The sequence below is a fragment of the Nycticebus coucang genome, chromosome 4 (assembly GCF_027406575.1).
Source record: "Nycticebus coucang isolate mNycCou1 chromosome 4, mNycCou1.pri, whole genome shotgun sequence".
Classification (NCBI taxonomy): Eukaryota; Metazoa; Chordata; class Mammalia; order Primates; family Lorisidae; genus Nycticebus; species Nycticebus coucang.
The window spans coordinates 48,878,766-48,897,130 of record NC_069783.1 but is presented as its reverse complement, the minus strand read 5'-3'; the positions used below and the strand labels follow the sequence as shown (position 1 = coordinate 48,897,130).

Here is an 18,365-nt window from a genome sequence, read left to right as displayed (position 1 = left end):
AAAGTAACAATAGTCATCCCTCCAAATTTACTTACTTCCCCAGTTATTATCTTTAGTGGCCTCTGTATCAAAGGAGTTGCCTTGACTTCCCTAAAATGCATGTGGTTCTGGAGGAATGCAAATCAAATCATATGTTATCTACTTTCCTTGAAGATAAATGTCTCCTCCCAAAGCCTAGCTGATTGACTTCAGCCACACTGATTGACTTCAGCCTTCTGCAATGACTTGATTATAATGGTTAAATTTTGTTCTGCCTGGTTATAGATCTGCTCTCTTATCATTTGGTTTCTCTGTATAGGTCCTTATTTTCTTTAATTTTCACAAATAATTTCCTAGTGTGTATAAGATTATTCCATCAGATTTAGCAAATACTACTTCAGGAGTTATATGTAAAACAGGAAATTGTTGCTCTGTTAATATATTTACTTGCTTGCTCTTAATGTCTCTTTAGGGCATTGCACTTAACAATGACTTAATAGCATCAGTATTTTGAAAACTAGGGGAAAAGAGACAATTAAAATCATAGCTTAAAGCTGTGTCCACTCATCACCCACTGTTCTCAGGTTATCTATTAACAGTGTGAAGGGTAGGATTCTAGACAGATTTAACTGGACAACTGAGGAATAAGTTGAAATAAATTACAAGGTTTTATCACTACCCTATTATCAGACTATAGAGAGCGTTTGTTCTTAATTATATGACATGACAGTTTTCACCATAGAAAATGCGCAACTTCCTTAAAGGTAACTCCTATAAGCAACAAACCTTTAAAAAATAATCTGTTAAAAGAGGCTCATAGTTTTCCATCCCCTTGTTTTGTATCAGAACATAATATCATTTGACTTTATTATTTCAGAGTATGTTCTACCCCTCCAGGAATGCAAATCCATTTAAAATTGATTAGGATTTTCACATGATAATTCAGAGTATCCAGTTTTCTGCTACAAGTATTCTCAAATTTGAATTTATAAGCAACTGATAGCAGTGTTAATATCATTGTGAACCTCAAAGGTAAAGCAAACATTTGCTGAAATTTACATAGTTTTCAATTTTCCAATGCTAGTACATGTGAGCTAATTCAAGATAAAAATCACCTATATTTTTCCTAAAAAATGGAAAGGGAAAAGCCTCCTGTATCAGTAAAAAGTCTTCCTTGTTAAGCTAATTATCCTTTCTTTATGCAGGAGTTTGATTTTTTTTCCCCATTCTGTGTAAAGACTTGCTCAAAGCAGTACAAAATAAAGCAGGTTTTTTTTTTTTTTTTCCTAATCTTTTCTATTGATTGGCTGAAAGGGTATGTGTTTGGGGTCTTTTGCAGTTTCTCTAGAGACTATTTATGTAAATTGGAAAAAATCAGTATTACTTGAAAAAATAACTAAAACTTTGATTTAACAGTACAAAAGAGGGTACTGTCTAATTCTTGAGGAGGAAATTGCTTTTCTTCATGATCCGTTGCTTTTTGTACGTTTCTGTCTGCTGCTGCGGAGGAGAAAAGACCCACCTCGGCTCTTCTTTTACCTTGTCTGTTTTCTTGCCTCTGCAGAACTTGGCAATAAATAATAATTAAAATGAGTAAATTTAAATAATAATAACAAAATGCATGCCTGATAAAATCTTCTAGTCTCAATTGGACAACTGCAATTATACAGAAGTAGGAGAGAATTTACAAGGGAACCTGAAATGGGAAATCAAGAATCTGGCACAGATAAGCAATGAAGATGTGACTTATTTGTAGCTCTTTTATATGCTACTCTAAATGTTAGCTGGAATGGGATGGCGCGTGCTCTGAACCTGATAATTTTCTGCAGGAGGCAAGTTTTTCTGTGAAATGCTTTGAATTTTTGTCTTTGACAAATAGTAAATTAAAATATTACCAATATGGAGTGATCCTGATTTTGTTCGCAGCTGATTTTCCATTGGCCATCAAAGTCTGTGGTTTTAACAATTACACTGATGGGGCAGCGCCTGTGGCTCAGTGAGCAGGGCGCCGGCCCCATATACCGAGGGTGGCGGGTTCAAACCCAGCCCCGGCCAAATTGCAACAAAAAAATAGCCGAGCATTGTGGCAGGCGCCTGTAGTCCCAGCTACTCCGGAGGCTGAGGCAGGAGAATCGCCTAAGCCCAGGAGTTGGAGGTTGCTGTGAGCTGTGTGACGCCACGGCACTCTACTGAGGGCAATAAAGTGAAACTCTGTCTCTACAAAAAAAAAACAAAAACAATTACACTGATGTTTGCTGTGCTAGATAGTAGCCGTACTTTTAGAGCAATCCACTATGAATTGGACTAAAATAGTTCTATTCTCAGTATTTGACTCCTAAATTTTATTAATGTGTGATATTTTGTAGCACACAGAAAATTAAAATTTTGTCCCTCCCTTAAAGATGAGGCAACAAATCCGATGTTAATTGTTTAAGGGCAATGGAAGTTAAGGCATTAGAAAAAAAATCCCTTTGAAATGTTTTTTTGTTCTCTTTGATGAGGTGTCTAAAGCAATCTGAGGGTAAACCAGTTTATTTGAAAATAATATATGAGGTAATCATCAGGTATGCTTTTAAAAAAATCATCAAGCATTTTTTAAACATTATCAGGTGTTAAATATTGAAGACCACACCATATGCCTAATGAAAGCTTCATTAGGAAGTCATTAGTACATTAATCTCACTTGATGTGTGGTTTATTTTAATTAGAATGCAATAGGTAAGTTCATTATTTTGTAGGCATAATGTTTTCTGCTGTACATCAATGCAACCAGGAACAATTCCATAGAGGTCTGAAGATCTACTAACACCTGTCAAGATAAACACACAGTTCTCTGGGGGAATCATCTCAGCAACAGAATAGAGAAAGTGTAAGGGAAAGTAATTCTTTTACAAAAGGAAGACAGTTAAAAAAAAAACTGATTAATGATTTTTCAAAATGCCTCAGAGGTCAAATATTTTTTATATAGATATCAAAAAATTTCCTGTTTTTAAGAATAAATGTTGGAGCCTATACTACTCATTTTGAAGTAAATATTCCAAGTGACTTGAACTATTGGAATAATTATGCGATTTGAATTGAGCTACTGAAAGTTTTCCAACTCCTATAGCTATTCTTCCATCATCCATCCCGGAGAAGTATATTACATTATAAATTTTGCTATAGCGATATTATTTGAATTGTTACAGAGAAAATGGTGCCAGTATTTCCATTATAAAACCCTATAGTCAAGGATTTATAAGTTGGCTATAAATGTTTGTTCTGCAATTCAACTTGGCAGCAAGCACATTAGCTTGGTGATATTTTCTTCCTTCCCCCCTGCCATGGAGTATGGTAAAGAAAGACATCTGTTTATAACATGAGCAGGAAAATATGACAGTGAATTCCATTACTCTTCATAACCAATGTACTTAGCATTTAAATTAAAATTCAGCCTAAATTTCCTATATATTTAAGGCAATAAGAAGGACTCACCAAAACCCTAGAAGGATAAACTGAAGAGAATTTACAAATAGCTTTGCTATTTCATTCATTCATTCAGCACAACAGTAATGTGAACACTTCATATCCTGGTGGTTTTTGTTTGTCTTTTGGGAGAAACCAGCAAAGGAGTATCACAGTTCAGAAAACTATCTGATAGAGCAGTGGGTCTCAACCTTCCTGATGCCGCGACCCTTTAATACAGTTCCTCATGTTGTGGTGACCCCCAACCATAAAATTATTTTCGTTGCTGCTTCATAACTGTAATTTTACTACTGTTGTGAATCATAATATAAAGATCTGATATGCAGGATGTATTTAGGCGCCCCCTGTGAAAGGGTCATTCGACCCCCAAAGGGGTCAAGACCCACAGGTTAAGAACCGCTGTGATAGAGGAATGTGTGTTAAAATTTGGTAGAGGAATGAATGAATGTTAAGAGACAGGAAAAAGGAGAAAAGCGTTTTATAGAGAGAATAGTATTGTCAATGGCAAAGACACAACAACAAAAAAAGTGCAATGTGCTTAAAGGGAGAAAGAGGAAGAGGGAGAGGTTTGTGTGGCTGAGTCTGGTGTGTTTCTGGGGGAAGCAGCACAAGTTAAGATGGAAACAAGACAAGAGAGGGAGCATGGGAGTAAAGTTTAAAGGGCTTAATATACCATGCTGAAGAACTTGGACTTCACCTGGAGAAGAGATCTTCATAATGGAACAATTGTAACAATTTCTCTGTAGTACTAACATTAAAATATTTTCTAACAAGTTGTATAATCTAATAACATATACATATATACATAATCTAATAAATCCCATGCTGGATGGGGATTAGATGATAGATCTCAGATGAAGGTATTTAGAGAATCAATTCAAACTGCATGATTCAATTCCTTTTGGTGCATCTAAATGGTATGCAGAGTACATATTCATACAGATAGAGCAAATTGGTTTATGCTCTAAGTGCTTGGGCATTCAGGAAATTAAACACATCGTGAATGAGTTCTGGTTGTTTGTTTGAATAGCTGTATTTACTACAAACTTGCCAATTATTCCTTAGTCTTAATTCACTCTAATTTGCCTTATAGTTATCCTTACAATTCTGGTTCTGTTCTCAATAATCTCATCCTTTTTTCTTCTACAGAGATGGCTGGGTATGATATACTGTGCCCTGGAATGCAGTCACAGATCCAGGGGTGGATAGCATTGGTCTTTCCTGTAGCTGCTGCTGGTTGGACTGGGGGTCTGATAAGCCAGGACATGGAAGGGACTTCTTGGGTGGTGGTGGTGGTTGTTTTATTATGGTGACTATTTGGATGACCAGTATTAGGTTTATATGGAAACAAGTATTATCATAAACTTTGTCTTATTCCTGCTATAAAAGAAGGGAAAGAATAACTTATTCTAGAATTAAAGAAAGAAAGAAGAAAAGAAAGAGAGGGAGAGAGAAGAAGGGAGGGAGGGAGGGTGGGAATGAGAGAAGGAAAGAAAGTGAAAAAGAGAGGAAAAGAGAAGAAGGGAGGGAGAGAGGAAGGAAGGAAAAGAAAGAGAAGGAAAGAAAGTGAGAGAGAGGAAAAGAAGAAGAAAGGAAGGGAGGAAGGGAAGGAAGGAAGGGAGGGAAAGAAAGAAAGAAGGAAAGAGAGAGGGAAATGGAAGGAGTGAAGCAAAGAAAGTAAGAACGAGAGAGAAAGAAAGAAGAAAAAGAATAATGTACATCAGACACTATTCTACTTTACATGCTTTATTTTATTCTATTTTATTTGTTTGTTTGTTTATTTATTTATTTTGAGACAGTCTCAACCTACCAGTATGGGTAGAGTGCTGTGGCATCACAGCTCACAGCAACCTCCAACTCCTGGGCTCAAGCGATATTCTTGCCTCAGTTTTCCTATTTTTAGTAAAGACAGGGGTCTCACTTTTTGCTCAGGCTGGTCTCAAACCTGTGAACTCAAGCTATCCACCCACTTCGGCCTCCAAGAATGCTAGGATTATGGGTATGAGCCACCGTGCCCGGCCTACTCTACATGCTTTAAATCTGTCAACTTATTTAATCCTCACAATCCTACAAATATTAAGCCTTTTTACAGATGAGAAAACTGAGTGTAAATAAACCACCCCAGGCACATAGCTAGTAAGTTGGTAGAAGAACTGAACCTTAGTGCTGCCTGAGCTCCTGCCCATAGCCACTAGCAAGGCTAACCAAAGAAGAGCTCAAAGACAAAAAGATGGGCAGGTAAACCGAATAGTCTTTTTTTTCTTTGCCAACTAATGTGAATTTATGGTTACTTTATAGTTACATGGTATGAGATGAGGACAAATGGGTTTTTATGGCACACATCTTGAAGTCTTTTAAAGATCGTTTAGGGTACAGTAATCTGGCTGCAGTTATTTAAAGGACAAGCTAAAAGGAGGTGAGATTATCAGTAAGGAGCCTAAGAAGAAAGATCTCCATGTGTTGGTTAATAAAACCTGAGTCAAGGACCTCGACATTCAGATAAAGAAGTGATTCTCAAAGTCTTGTTGGCCAGCAGCTTCAACATTACCTGGGAACTTTTTAGAAAAGCAAATTATTGGGGTTTTCCAAAGATGAAAGGAATCAAAACCAAAGCAATCCTGTGATTTAAGAACTCATGTAGTGGTTCCCATGCAATTCAAGTTAGAATACCACAGACTTAGAGAAACAAAAGCTGGAGTAAGAATCTATAGGAGAGGTAGCCAACCTTGACTGTAGACCAAGTGTGGAGACTTAGAATATGACTAAATCAAAAACTGCATCACAGGTCCTCATCTTTAGGTCTTTAGTATAAAAAAGCACATATGTATAAATGATAAACTAAAATAAGTACATATGAATAAAGGATGGTAACTTATATTTACTAAGTGTTTAATATGTATTTTAGAAACAGTTCTTTGGATGACTTACAGTGTCTTAGTGATTTTCCAGATGAGGAAACTGGGGCACAAGGGACCATCAAACCCAATGTCACATGAATAAAAACAGTGGAACTCAGATTCAAAATCACAGTCTGCTGCTCTAGCTACACGCTTTCCATTAGGTTATGAACACATTGAAATTAAAGGCATATTGAACTATGGAAAAATTTGCCAACCCCACAGATTGATTGAAAGAACTCTACAAACAACGTTAGATGACAGCAACTGAAAAACAGCACAATACTTAACTAGGCAGTTATGCTGAAATCTCCATTACCCTACTTTGGTGCTTCGGCACCAACTTTTACACAGGGCATCATATATGAAATTTTCATTAAATAGGATAAAAGAAAAGATAGAGATTATAAAATACTTTCATCCTGAACACAACTAACCTTGATTTGAATAAATCTAGTCATGTTTCCCAAGACAAATTGTACAGCCAGGTTCTAATTTAATTTGAGTGAATAGGTAATTATATTGGTTCATATAGGGTCATCCCAAATTCCCCTGATTTGTTATATTAACCTGGAGGTGCTAGGTAACAGCTCAATTGACTGAATTTACCAATCTATATCTGTGATTGGATTGTGGGTGGTGGGAGATAAAAATATACCTCCAGATAAGTAATCACATCCATAAATAAACTTGACTTTTCTGTAACACAAGTTATCATCTGAATAATAAAAGGATTGCAGAGAATTTTCAGAGATGCTTTTGGCCCTGACATCTTTTTTTTCTGTTTTTTATGTTCTTCTTCTTCTTTCTGATCTTTTCTCAGAACACCTTAAGGGACCTGCAATAACCCATAGAGGTAACACACCCATTTCTGAGCCTCCTCCTCTTGGCTCTCTCAGTTCCAACTCAGAAATGCAGGTAGAGGGGTCTGTAGGGTCTGTCTGTCTTCTCTTTATGCTGACACCAGTAGAAATGTAAAATGCAAGACTGACACTCTCCTCGTTTTCAATTTTTAAGAGGTCAGTGTGCCTGTGGGTTTTCAGATACACACTTCCCCCTGCCGCTCATAGTGTCTGCTTTACTGTTTAAAAAGTTTAATACTGAGCTGTAAGGATTTCCAATTAAGCTTAAGAAAAAACATGAAAAGGTTGAAAGTGTCTGCCTGACAACTATCCTGTTTCTTGAGACAAAGGGTTGATTTTGGAATATGGAAAAATCATTTGAAATGACCTGTCCTTTTCAATTTTTCCCCACCTGTTCCCCCTTCTACTCACTCTCTTTTTCTGTCTCTATTTCCTTTGTTTTCTCCCCTCAGATTTCAAACCTATTTCCCATTTCTTAACCGTGGACCAACTTAGGCTACCTTGTTCTGGTTCACTGCAAATCATTAGCTGTAACTTCAGACAGTTCACACACAACTCTTAGGTTCTTTCAGGTAGATCACGGTAACTACAGCTGTTAGCAGTAAATGAAGGTTAACCACTCTTCAAAGAGTTCCTATAAGTATAGTTCATAATGAGCGCAAGTCTCAGACCAACTTCTGCTACAGAAACAGACATTTATCAATATGTAGGCGTAAGATTCCATAGCCTGCCCTAGAAGCTTCATGAGGTCCCAGGTCTGTATTCTTTCAGGTACCTAAAAAAAAAAAAAAAAGTCTTGTAAAAATAGGTTTTCCTGAAGCAAATATGATACTAATTCAGTGGCAGCATCCAGCTCGCCAGCTCTTACAATTGGTTGACAGAGAACAGCTAGGAATCAACTTGAGTTCCTGCCTCATACTGTTTGGTAATGATTAAATGAGCAAATACATTTACATCTCTCAGAGTCCAGCCAGCTACAAACAAGTATCAGGTCTGACTTACTCTGGAACCATTCCTCACGCTAGGGGTGAAAGGCATGTGACAGTCACCTACTCTAATGAAGTAGCAATGGGGTGTGTCTATAAAACTTTTTGCTAATCCAGATATCTTGCATATTAATGATTCCACCAATAGAAGAATTCATTCCTCACTTCCATTACACCCATTAAAAAGGGAATAATTTTCCCACTGATAACTTATCGTCAGCACATATTCTAACTAACGAGCAAAGTCAAATCACGATTAGAGATGATAATCGCCCAAGCCTTGTAGAAGCCACCCCTGGCCTCTGTGACTCTGACTGAGATATTGAAGGATAAGTTCCTGATGAAAATTCCTGGGGTACAGAACAACATTAACACACATGTATATCACATCGTCTATGCTGAAATTTTTGAGAGTAAATTATAGTTGGCTTAAGAACAATTTGTCAGAAGATGCCTCAGTTTCCTTTAATCATACAATTGCAACCACAAGGGGATGCAAATTTACGAGTAAGCACCCACTTTATTTGCTTCATCCAGATTAGGGATGCTTTTGCTCACAATACTTTTTCTCCACTATCTGGACAGAGAATTTCTCCTGATTTCGGAAAATTACAACCATTTATAACAAATATCGCAGCCTCAGTATCTTAGCATCCACCCTGGAACCTCCTAAATTTTGCAAAGGTGCCCTCTTCTCTGTCCCTATTTTCTTTGTCTGAAAGACTACAGCTACAATTTCTTCTTTTGAGGTAGCCATGCCTATTTTCTCTTTAGCTCTTAAGACTCTAGTAAAACTAAGATTTCCGGCCTATTCTTTCCTGGACCCTGCCTTTATTTCCTAATGCCCCAGATGGTAAAACACAGGCAGAGGGGAGCCCTTTTCTCATTGAATGCTCTTGGGAAAGTTCATCAGAGTCTTCTACACTTATTCTATTTCCCTGGCTCTAGTTTATACAAACCACTATCCAAAGTCTCAACTTTATCCTTTCTCAGTTATCACAAAAATGACAAATGCAGTTGATTCTTATTATTCACAGGCACAAATTTACCTCCTTACTACAATTTACTGGTAACATGCGACATTTTGGTGCTCCTTCGCTGACGTGCGGAGGATGGACAAAACTGTCAGCCCGATGCACCTATCTCTTGCTGAGCTTGAACAAGACCCCGCTCTGCCTTCTTATTTCAGCTCTCATACTATAAACAGGTACCTTATTTTAGGTCTTTCTAGCATCACATTTTTCACGTTTTTATGCTCTTTATTGGTGATTTTGCTGTTTGAAATGGCCCTCAAGCATAATGCTGAAAGGCTGTCTAACGTTTCTAGGTGCAGAAAGGTTGTGATGTGCCTTATGGAGAAAATATATGTGTTAAATAAGCTTAATTCTGGCATGAGTTAGAGTGCTGCTGGTCACAAATTCAGTGTTAACGAATCAACAATGTGTACTGAATAAGGTCACTTTCCTCAGAAACACACAAAAAACAGGGTTATATACTGACCAGGTCATGAAAAGGTTGTGGCCAGAGGTTCACAGGAACCTAACCCTGTATTTTTCCATAGGAACAATGATTCAGTATTTGCTGGTCCATTGACTTTATTTATGAGAACTACCTTGCATAATGAGAATTGAGTGTAGGTAGTAAGAGAGTAGACATGTTTCACATATGGTGGGCACTCGAGGGAGTACAAATAAAGACTTGACTCCTGTCCTCTTCAGGAATCTACCATCTGGTTGAGGAGGGAGGAACAGATTGACATCATATATGAGGGTATTGGAGCACAATGCAGTGGTCCACATTTCTTATGGATGGAAGGGAGCTGAAAGTATCATGCATGCTAATCAGAGCGCATATGCTAGACCTGTAGGAGAGGAGAGACCTAATGACTTAATCGTAGGGAGCATTTGATAGAGTTTAAACTACTCTAACATTAAATATTGCATGATATCCTTTCTACCCTGTGGGATTGTTAGGAAAGATAGGAACACGACTATTTTATAATGGAAGCCACAGTGCCTCAGGGAAAGGCAAAGTAACTAATGGGATATAACCAGTAAATGGCCATGTCAAGAGCACAGCACAGGCGTCCTAACTCTTACTGCTGTGCTCCTTCCAGGCTGACACTGTGCAATGTCAAGTTCAGAATGTGGATCTATAGTCCTGAAAACACTGTGAAGATGATTGTCCTTTTCATTTGAAAGTTTGACTTGATATTTTTAAAATGAATATTCACTACTCTTCTTAGTGAATTAAAATACTTATGAACATAACAAAGGAAGAAGAAATGATATGAGAGTAAAAGCAGGGTCAGTGGAAGATGCTGTATTTGTTTTTTGTTTTTGTTTTTTTTTTTCCTTTGAACAGTTGTGGAAGGTCAGAAAACCTGGCATATTTAGGAAAGCACCTTCTTAACAAGTGTCAACTATTCCAATTAATGAACTACTGATTTTGGTAAAATCTAATAAACTTTGGACAGGAATGTGCGATTTGGATCACTACAGATTTGATGCGGGGGCTCTTGGATACTGTTCAATAGTGGCCATCAGAGTCTCATGGTTGACCCTGGGAATGAAGCAGTAATACACAGTCTAAAGGATCACCTGGATGAGTAGCTGATTTGAATCAAATCCTCCCATTATTACTTTTTTTTTAATAATTCGGGACTTTATTTTTGTCAATAATATTATATAGATGGTGAGATATTAGTGAGAATTTGTGTGCCTGTTTGTTTTCCTTTGTCTTTAAATAGAAATAAATATACACACACACAGCCCAGCCACTAGACCTACCATGGCTTTTATCTTTTATAAAGCAAGGCAGTGTTTCCCTCATAGTCCCAAATCTTAATGGCCAGCCTCCAGAGCCTGTGGTCCTTCTTTTTCAGTCCACTTGCTTTGCTGGATCCCGGTTCTTAGGTGTGTGTTCGTTTTCCTGGTCTTTCAGCCAGGACACACACACAGCTTTCACTACAATATGCTGTGTTTCAGGCACAGAATATAATGTTCTCTTTTCCTTGAGGGTACTAGAGTTAGGAATTTTTGTTCGTTGATGCTATTTTCTTTATGAGACAGGATGAGAGAAGGGCAGAATTCCACCCCAAGGAAAGGGCATCACAATGGGGCTTCCATAGAGATCTCGGAAGATCTTAAATATGGCTAAAATGTTGACTGAAATACAAACAATTTCATTCATACCATTTCTCTCTTCGCTGCCTTCTCCTCATTCTCTGCTGAAGCACTTTCCCTTCCTCTCTTCCCTTTCTCTCACTTTCGGCCTCTTCTCATCCCTTTTCCTCCTTGTGAGTTTTGACCCCTTGAACTTCCACTGCCTTATGTGAGATATGATACTGTAATCATATCTTCCAAGAGGAAGACTGTTGGTTGTGAGTAATATGTGTAATTAAAAGATCATCAACCCTGATGCTTGAGGAGATGGTGTCAAACCATATTTAGCAGGTTGGGTTTAAACACCTGGTAGAACAAGTTTGGTCCAATAAAAAAAAGCCGAATTCTTTCCCTTTTAAGAGCTCTGAAGACACTGGTTACATCTACACCATAGAAGTAGGGGAAGGGTGCCATTTGCCGTTGTGATTCGGATGGAAGGATCACCTGGCGGCGGGAGAGTCGCTTTCTAGGTGTTCCCGCATCGCCATACACGTGTCGCTTTGATGTGTGGAGAATGCGAGGGAGCGGCAAAGCGGGGGTTTTTGTGGGAAGCTAGACCAGCCTCCCTCGTTACATAGGCTCGTCCTCTGCATTGCATCCGAGCTTCAGTGATTTGCTGTTTGGAGACTGCAGATTTGCATAGAGCCCCTTGCTTCAGCAGCGTGTGTGGTTTTTCTTTTTCTTTCTTTTTTGTTTTTCTTTCTTTTCTTTTTCTTTTTTTCCCTCCCCTCCTCGTTCGTCGCCCTCTCCTTCTCAGCTGTCTTTCCCCCGTTCGATTCCCGCTTTCTTCATAAGGGTGCACTCTTGCCTCTGCACCCCTCGCCGGCGTGAGTGTCAGGAGGCGGCGGACGCGGAGACCGCCTCGGGAGCAGGCGATGCGCGCCGCTGCTCCGCGCGCTGCCCGGGGGAGGCTGGCGCTGGCGGGCGAGCCGGCCGGGGCTGAATGGAGGGAAGGGGCGCCTCGATTCCATGGGGTCTGCTGCTCCCTTGAAAGGAGGTTGGGCCGGCGAAGTGGCCTCCCCAGTCCCCCCACACAAAGCTAAATGGATTTACCTAGTGGATTCGCGGTGGATGGCTGTCATGTAGAAGTGAGGACCCTCCGGGAGGAGCTTTAAACAATTTCTCGGCTCCCCACCCCCCGGCACGCACTCGCGCCCGAAACTCTTTCGGAGTATCTCTCGAGAACCTGGAGCCCTGGAAATCTGGGAGCAGCCACCCGCTCCGCGCTCGCTGTTCCCGGGGTTGCCTTCCCGGACAAGCCCCCCGCCAGCTGCATTCGCCTCGGCTATGTTTCGGATTGTTTGGGGTGCAAGGCACGGCGGACTCCAGGACCCCGAGAAGACTGTCCGAAGGAGGGAGAAGATGGGTGCCCTGGCGCGGTGAGGCGGCCGGCCGCTCAGCCCACCCCGCGCCGCCGCCCGCTCCCCCGCGCCCCCTCCGCTCCCCGCGCCCCAAACTTTGCCTCCCGCGGCGGCCGCCCCTTGGCGGGCGCCCCGCCATGTACCAGAGGATGCTCCGGTGCGGCGCCGAGCTGGGCTCGCCCGGGGGTGGCGGCGGCGGCGGCGGCGGCGCAGGGGGGCGCCTGGCCCTGCTCTGGATAGTCCCGCTCACCCTCAGCGGCCTCCTAGGAGTGGCCTGGGGGGCGTCCAGTTTGGGAGCGCACCACATCCACCATTTCCATGGCAGCAGCAAGCATCATTCAGTGCCTATTGCAATCTACAGGTCACCGGCATCCTTGCGAGGCGGACACGGTGGGTCTGCGATGCCAAGTTCTCGCGGGTTACCCCTCGCTCCCCCCTTTCAACCCTGCACTCGCTTCTGGGCCCCTATGGCTCAGAGAAATGGGAGCCGGAGAAAAGGGAGGTGCATTTGTGTGTTGGTGGGAGCCACTTATCTCTTTGAAGACAATAGAAAAGGGTTGGGGGAAGGCGTCGCGGGTGTTTCTGGTGAGGGGTGGGAGGGGCGTTCCCTGTCGAGGTGCAGGCAGAGAGCGAGACGTGGGCACCTATTAAGGGACCAGCTCCGGCTGGGCGGCCGGGCCCCACGGGAAGGGGGCGTCACTCGCCAGAAGGTCACTCAGTGGCCGGATGGGGCTCCTCGCACAGTTAAGGGACCTGAGCGCCAGGGAGAGGAGGGCTCTGCAGAACCTTTTGTCTGTGATGTGTGCGCTGCCCCACCTGCTGCCGGTCTTCCCTGGCCTGGGGGAGGGAGAGTTTCCAGCCGCACATGCCTCCAAAGTGCGCCCAGGCTGCAGTGACAGCCCAGCGGTCCTGTCCTGGGACTCACTCAACAGGAGGCCAATTCCTTTTGCCCCACCGCTTCCCTTAATTGAAGAAGGTAGGAGGGTGACCGAGGCACCCTCTCCAATGCAGGGCACCCCTTATCGGTCATGGAGGGGACTTCTGGACACCACACGCCTTTCTTCCACTCCACACATAAATACGTTGCTTTTTCATGGTAATCAGGCTAAGTTATTTTCTAAATGTAATGCCTGAGAGAGGCTTAACTGTGCAAACCAATCTCCCTGAGGATCATGTCTGGAGGCTATTGAGATAAAGGAGGTCCTGCTTCCTCCTTCCTCAGTGTTTGGTGCTTTCCAGGGAATGCAAGTGAGTCAGTATTGGCTGGGGTAAGCCAGGAGGTCTACCTGGAGGAGGAGAAGGACGCGCCGAGGAAGTTATTCTGAACCACCAAGAGCAGAGGATGAAAAAGACTGACTTGGCAGGTTTCTTCTATAGAGTGGCCACCAGTGTGAGGCCAGGTTCCTCCAATCTTAAGATAAATGCTTATTTCAGATCCTCTGCCAAAAATTAAAGCATCAAACTGTTTTTGTAAGTTGTTCCCCACACCCAACCAAATTTTTTCTCCCCTACTGTAAAATTCACTTCTTTAGAAAGCAGAGTGAAAGCTGTGCACCCTTCTTCAGATCCTTTCACCCTGTTTTTTTGCAAGACCAGTTAACCTTTCCAGTCTCGCTTCCGCTTGGGATCCCTTGCCCCTCTTCCTGTGTAATTTCTCTCTGAGCAGCTTCTGGTGCTGCCAGGATCTGGCCTGGAGGAGAAGCCGTAGCCTAGTCTAACTGAAGAGAGACCAAGTCACACTGGCAACCGGGCTTTGGGGGTGGAATAGAGCAACATTTCAAGTGGGTCCTGGGAATCGGTTCCTTCCTCCTGCCCCTTGTTCTCTCTCTGTCAAGAGTGGCTGGTATGGAGACAGGAGCGATGCCACAAACCCACAACCAGGGACTTGTCAGCGACAGGTAAGGGAGAGTAGGGTCCCCTGAAACAGTAGGGAGTTTCTGGTGATCTCACCACAAGCTCTTTTATTGCAGGAGCGTTGTTCCCTTTACCTGAGCGCACTTCCAACCCCTGCCCTGACTTTGTGAGGAATTTGAGTCCTGTGGGAGGGAGGCAAACCAGGGCTGGGTGGGGGTGGGGGGCGGGGCGCCTAACTGTGCCAGTGGGAAACCCTCGCCTGAGAATCTCACGTGCACGGCAACTTCCCCTTCTCTGAGCGTCTGCCTCTCTCCAGACAGAGGAGGCGGCTGCATGGGGACAGCACCTGGGGCTGTGGACAGCGGACAGCCAGGGGGCCCTGCAGCGGAATCCGCACTCCTTTCTTCTCACCACTGCAGCTTCTACCCCAGTTAGGCGCCGTCTGCTGGCGTCTACAAACAGTTCTTTCCCTCCACAATACAGTGCTTGTCTCTGTATGTGAATGTAAAGAAAAATCAGAGGCAACTATCATTGAAAAAGAGAAAGGATGGGAGGAGAGTGGACAAAATGTGCATGGGCAGCAGTTGCTTTCATTCTTTGGGGTCAACAAACTTTCTCTTTTCTTACAAGCTTCCAATGTGTGGTCATATTTGTGTGTTTTTAAAACTCTGCCCACCCTCCCCACACTCAGTCTTTTGGAAGAGTCTGTCTCTCTTTCTGATTCTTTTTGATTTTTCAATCAGAAGAACAAACTTAACTGTCAGTAACCACCCCACCCATCAAAGAAAAGCCGGGGTGTGGATTTTTAATACTTCCATCTCTTCCCTCTCTTAAAAAGAAGGAATATTAACTGTATGGAGAACAATCGAGGAATGTTAAGAGGAAAAATAAGCCTCTCAGAGTGGGGGATGGAGAAATGAGGTGAGGTGGGAGTGCAGAGTGTCTGCGAACCAGGCAGACAGGGTGGTGGCTTAAAGAAAAACCTAATGACAAAGAGGTGATGCTGAATGTGTTGGGTCAGTAAGCTCCCTGAATATTTAGCTAATTATTGGGACAAAGGGCCCACAAGGCAGGGATCTTAGAGCCTAATAGATGAGGGTGAAGGAAAAGCACAAAGGTAAATGACAATGTGATTAATTCTTAGCTGAAAGTCAAGACAGGTAAAAATGATGCTTAGTTCCCAATTGGAGCCTATTGAAAATACATAGATGCACCAATGAACCAGCCTGTATGGTTGTGGTAGGATTTCTGGGAATTCTATTTTTTTCATAATAGATAATATGTGTGTATGCTTGAACGTATAAAATGAAAAAATTGTTGTGGTATCTTTTAAGGAATAAAATTGCGGCTCCTGTGTTTTGAAAACTGCTGGGCCAACTACCCAGGTTCATTCTTCTTCATTTTCTCAGCTTGCCATGCTTCATTTGCACTATTATGAGGTGTCACTTACAAGGTTTGCAGGGTGCAGGGAGTGCTCATGGCTACCCTGAACATCTTTGTGCAAGCTGACCCAGTTGCAGAGATTATGATGAGGATATTTTTATAAGTGCATATAAGAAGCCGTTTTTGAGAACATTGCAGGGCCCTACTTTATTTGCATGCACTTAAAAACATAAATGGTGAAAATACCTCTATAAAAACAATTATTTTTTCACTTCAATAGAACTGTGTGACTGTAAATGATAAAATGCAAGCCTGCTTGTAATTAAGAATGCTGCTTAACACCACCATGAGTCCAGAATAGACCAGTGTGCTCAGCCAGTACTGCTTTTATGATGTGTCATATGTGGGGAGCATAGAATGATGTCAGTGCAATGCTCAGGTTCCCATCTCAGCTCCGGCTCTTCTAAGTGCCTCTGCATACTTCAGAAAATTAGCTGAGAGTCTCTCAATAATTTCAGGAGATGAAGCCATCACAGATCTGAGCACACCAGTGCCAGCCATTCTCCTCCCACAAATATGAGCTCCGGAAATGATATTGCCGTGATGAGCTTATACTATTAGAGGGCAAAAGGGCTTCCCCAGAAGGAAATGTTAACAGATTTTAAAAGTGTGCTTTGTAAATGAAGGTGCCCAATGGTGTTATGTAAAGATAATCATTATAACTTGAACTTACAATGTTTCTCTTTCTGAGGCACTGTGACTGTATATACTAGACTTGTAAGAGGAGTGGTGGGTTTCTGAGAATGTTTGAGAATATTTTCCGGGAGGGATACTGAGGCATATAACAAATGTGCCAAAGAATGGAGCCAGATCTCTGATCAGAATTGAAGAGGAATTAGAATCAAAGTTTCATGGCCCATAGCCCAGAGCAATTCCATGAGCTCAGAGGATTTTAAAGTCAAACTAAGAGGGTCCTCCATGTAGTTTAATGGTTAATTTCTTGAAGAAGAAATTATTAGAAGAAACAATCCAGAATGTTGCTTCCAGCATCCTTTAGCAATCACACACACTGTAAGAAAGGTTGATATACCTCTGTGTCCCACAGATCACTTCACTGATTCTGCTGAAGAGGTTTTTGTGTTTTTCTGTTGTTTTTTAAAGAGGCAGGAGATTGCTCTTTAATAGGATGAACCCTTTTTTCTGGTTCTGAGAGTTAGCAAAACCTCACACAATAGTCTCTACATTAAAGATCTATTAATTTTTTATGTTAATTAGATGGTAATTAATTTGCATGTGTGACCCAGCACATTTTTGGTTATAATAGACATTGCTGTTCCATACCTTTTCCTTAACTTCAGCTTCTTGGACAAAAAATTGTTTGACTAAAATGTTATTTTCAATAAAATGGCCAGCTAATGTTTTTGGAAGAATCTTTGAATCAGTCATAATCCAAGTAATTTTGGTATTCTAATGTAATTTTTGACAGCCACAGTCTTTAACAGATTTATTCCTAAAATTGTTCACTCACTCATTGAGTAAATGTACTGTAAATGTCTTGTATGGGTGAATATATTTTGTGTGTGTGACGTAGGTTCTATGGAAGGCCAGAGAACGAAGGGAGGAATGAGAGTAGGGATGAGACTAGAGGAGGCAAGGTATCCCAGGCCTGGCCAAACTACCGTTAGAAAGAGTTGAGCCTGGAGCAGACAAGTGCACTTTCTCTTTAAAACAAGTAGTTTCCTAGCATGCATGCAAAAAGACTTAAAGTTTATGTACATGTGGCAATCACCTTGGTGTTAACATGAGATGATCTGCTAAAACCATCAAAATAGTGAATTTTACCTACTTTTTGTTTTTTTATGAATGTTCTAGAGAGAGCTTATAGCACAATTGCTTTCCACCAAGTTGCTGCGTGTATTTCTTCTAACAAAACATACTTTTATTATTTTTATTTTTCAAATAGAAATAACATTTGTTTTAAGACAGGAATGCATTGATTTCAATTCACACTGCTGTATAAATAATTGAGGCAGCTTGATCTGGTGAGGACAGTTCTCAGAAACAGGAGCTATGTGAAAACTTGACCATTGCCGTTTACTAGCATTGTGTAAACTTACTCAGCTACTTCCCTTCCCTAAAAATGTTTTCTTGATCTATAAAGTGAAACTACAGTAAGTTATATTGCAGTGAAGAATAAATGAGACCATGAATTTTTTAAAGTTCTCAGACTATAATAGGCCTCCAATAAAATTTTTTTTTAATAATTAAAAGAGACTTTATAAACACTCCTCCATGAAACCCATGCCCCTGTGGGGAGGAGGAGCTGCGCTGATTCACCTGCCCTTTCCCCTGACCTCTGTGTCACCAAAGGCGGCTCTTCTTAGGATTAGCCTTTGAGAAGAGAATAAAGCAA

The 18,365-nt window shown here is 41.6% G+C and overlaps 1 protein-coding gene across 21 annotated transcripts in view; it reads left to right on the top strand.

Annotated features, from left to right (window-relative positions):
• The window catches only part of NRXN1 (neurexin 1), a 1,108,798-nt gene that overhangs the window by 659,218 nt on the left and 431,215 nt on the right, over window positions 1–18,365 (top strand). For 4 of the 21 annotated variants that reach the window (XM_053587980.1, XM_053587978.1, XM_053587977.1 and 1 more), the window contains exon 1: window positions 11,833–13,105. The exons of the other annotated variants lie outside the window; for them this stretch is intronic. In XM_053587980.1, the coding sequence (XP_053443955.1) occupies window positions 12,853–13,105 (253 nt within the window). In that variant the 5' untranslated portion in view covers window positions 11,833–12,852. Of the gene's footprint in view, window positions 1–11,832; window positions 13,106–18,365 lie in introns of those variants that run through there. 21 annotated transcript variants of the gene reach the window in all.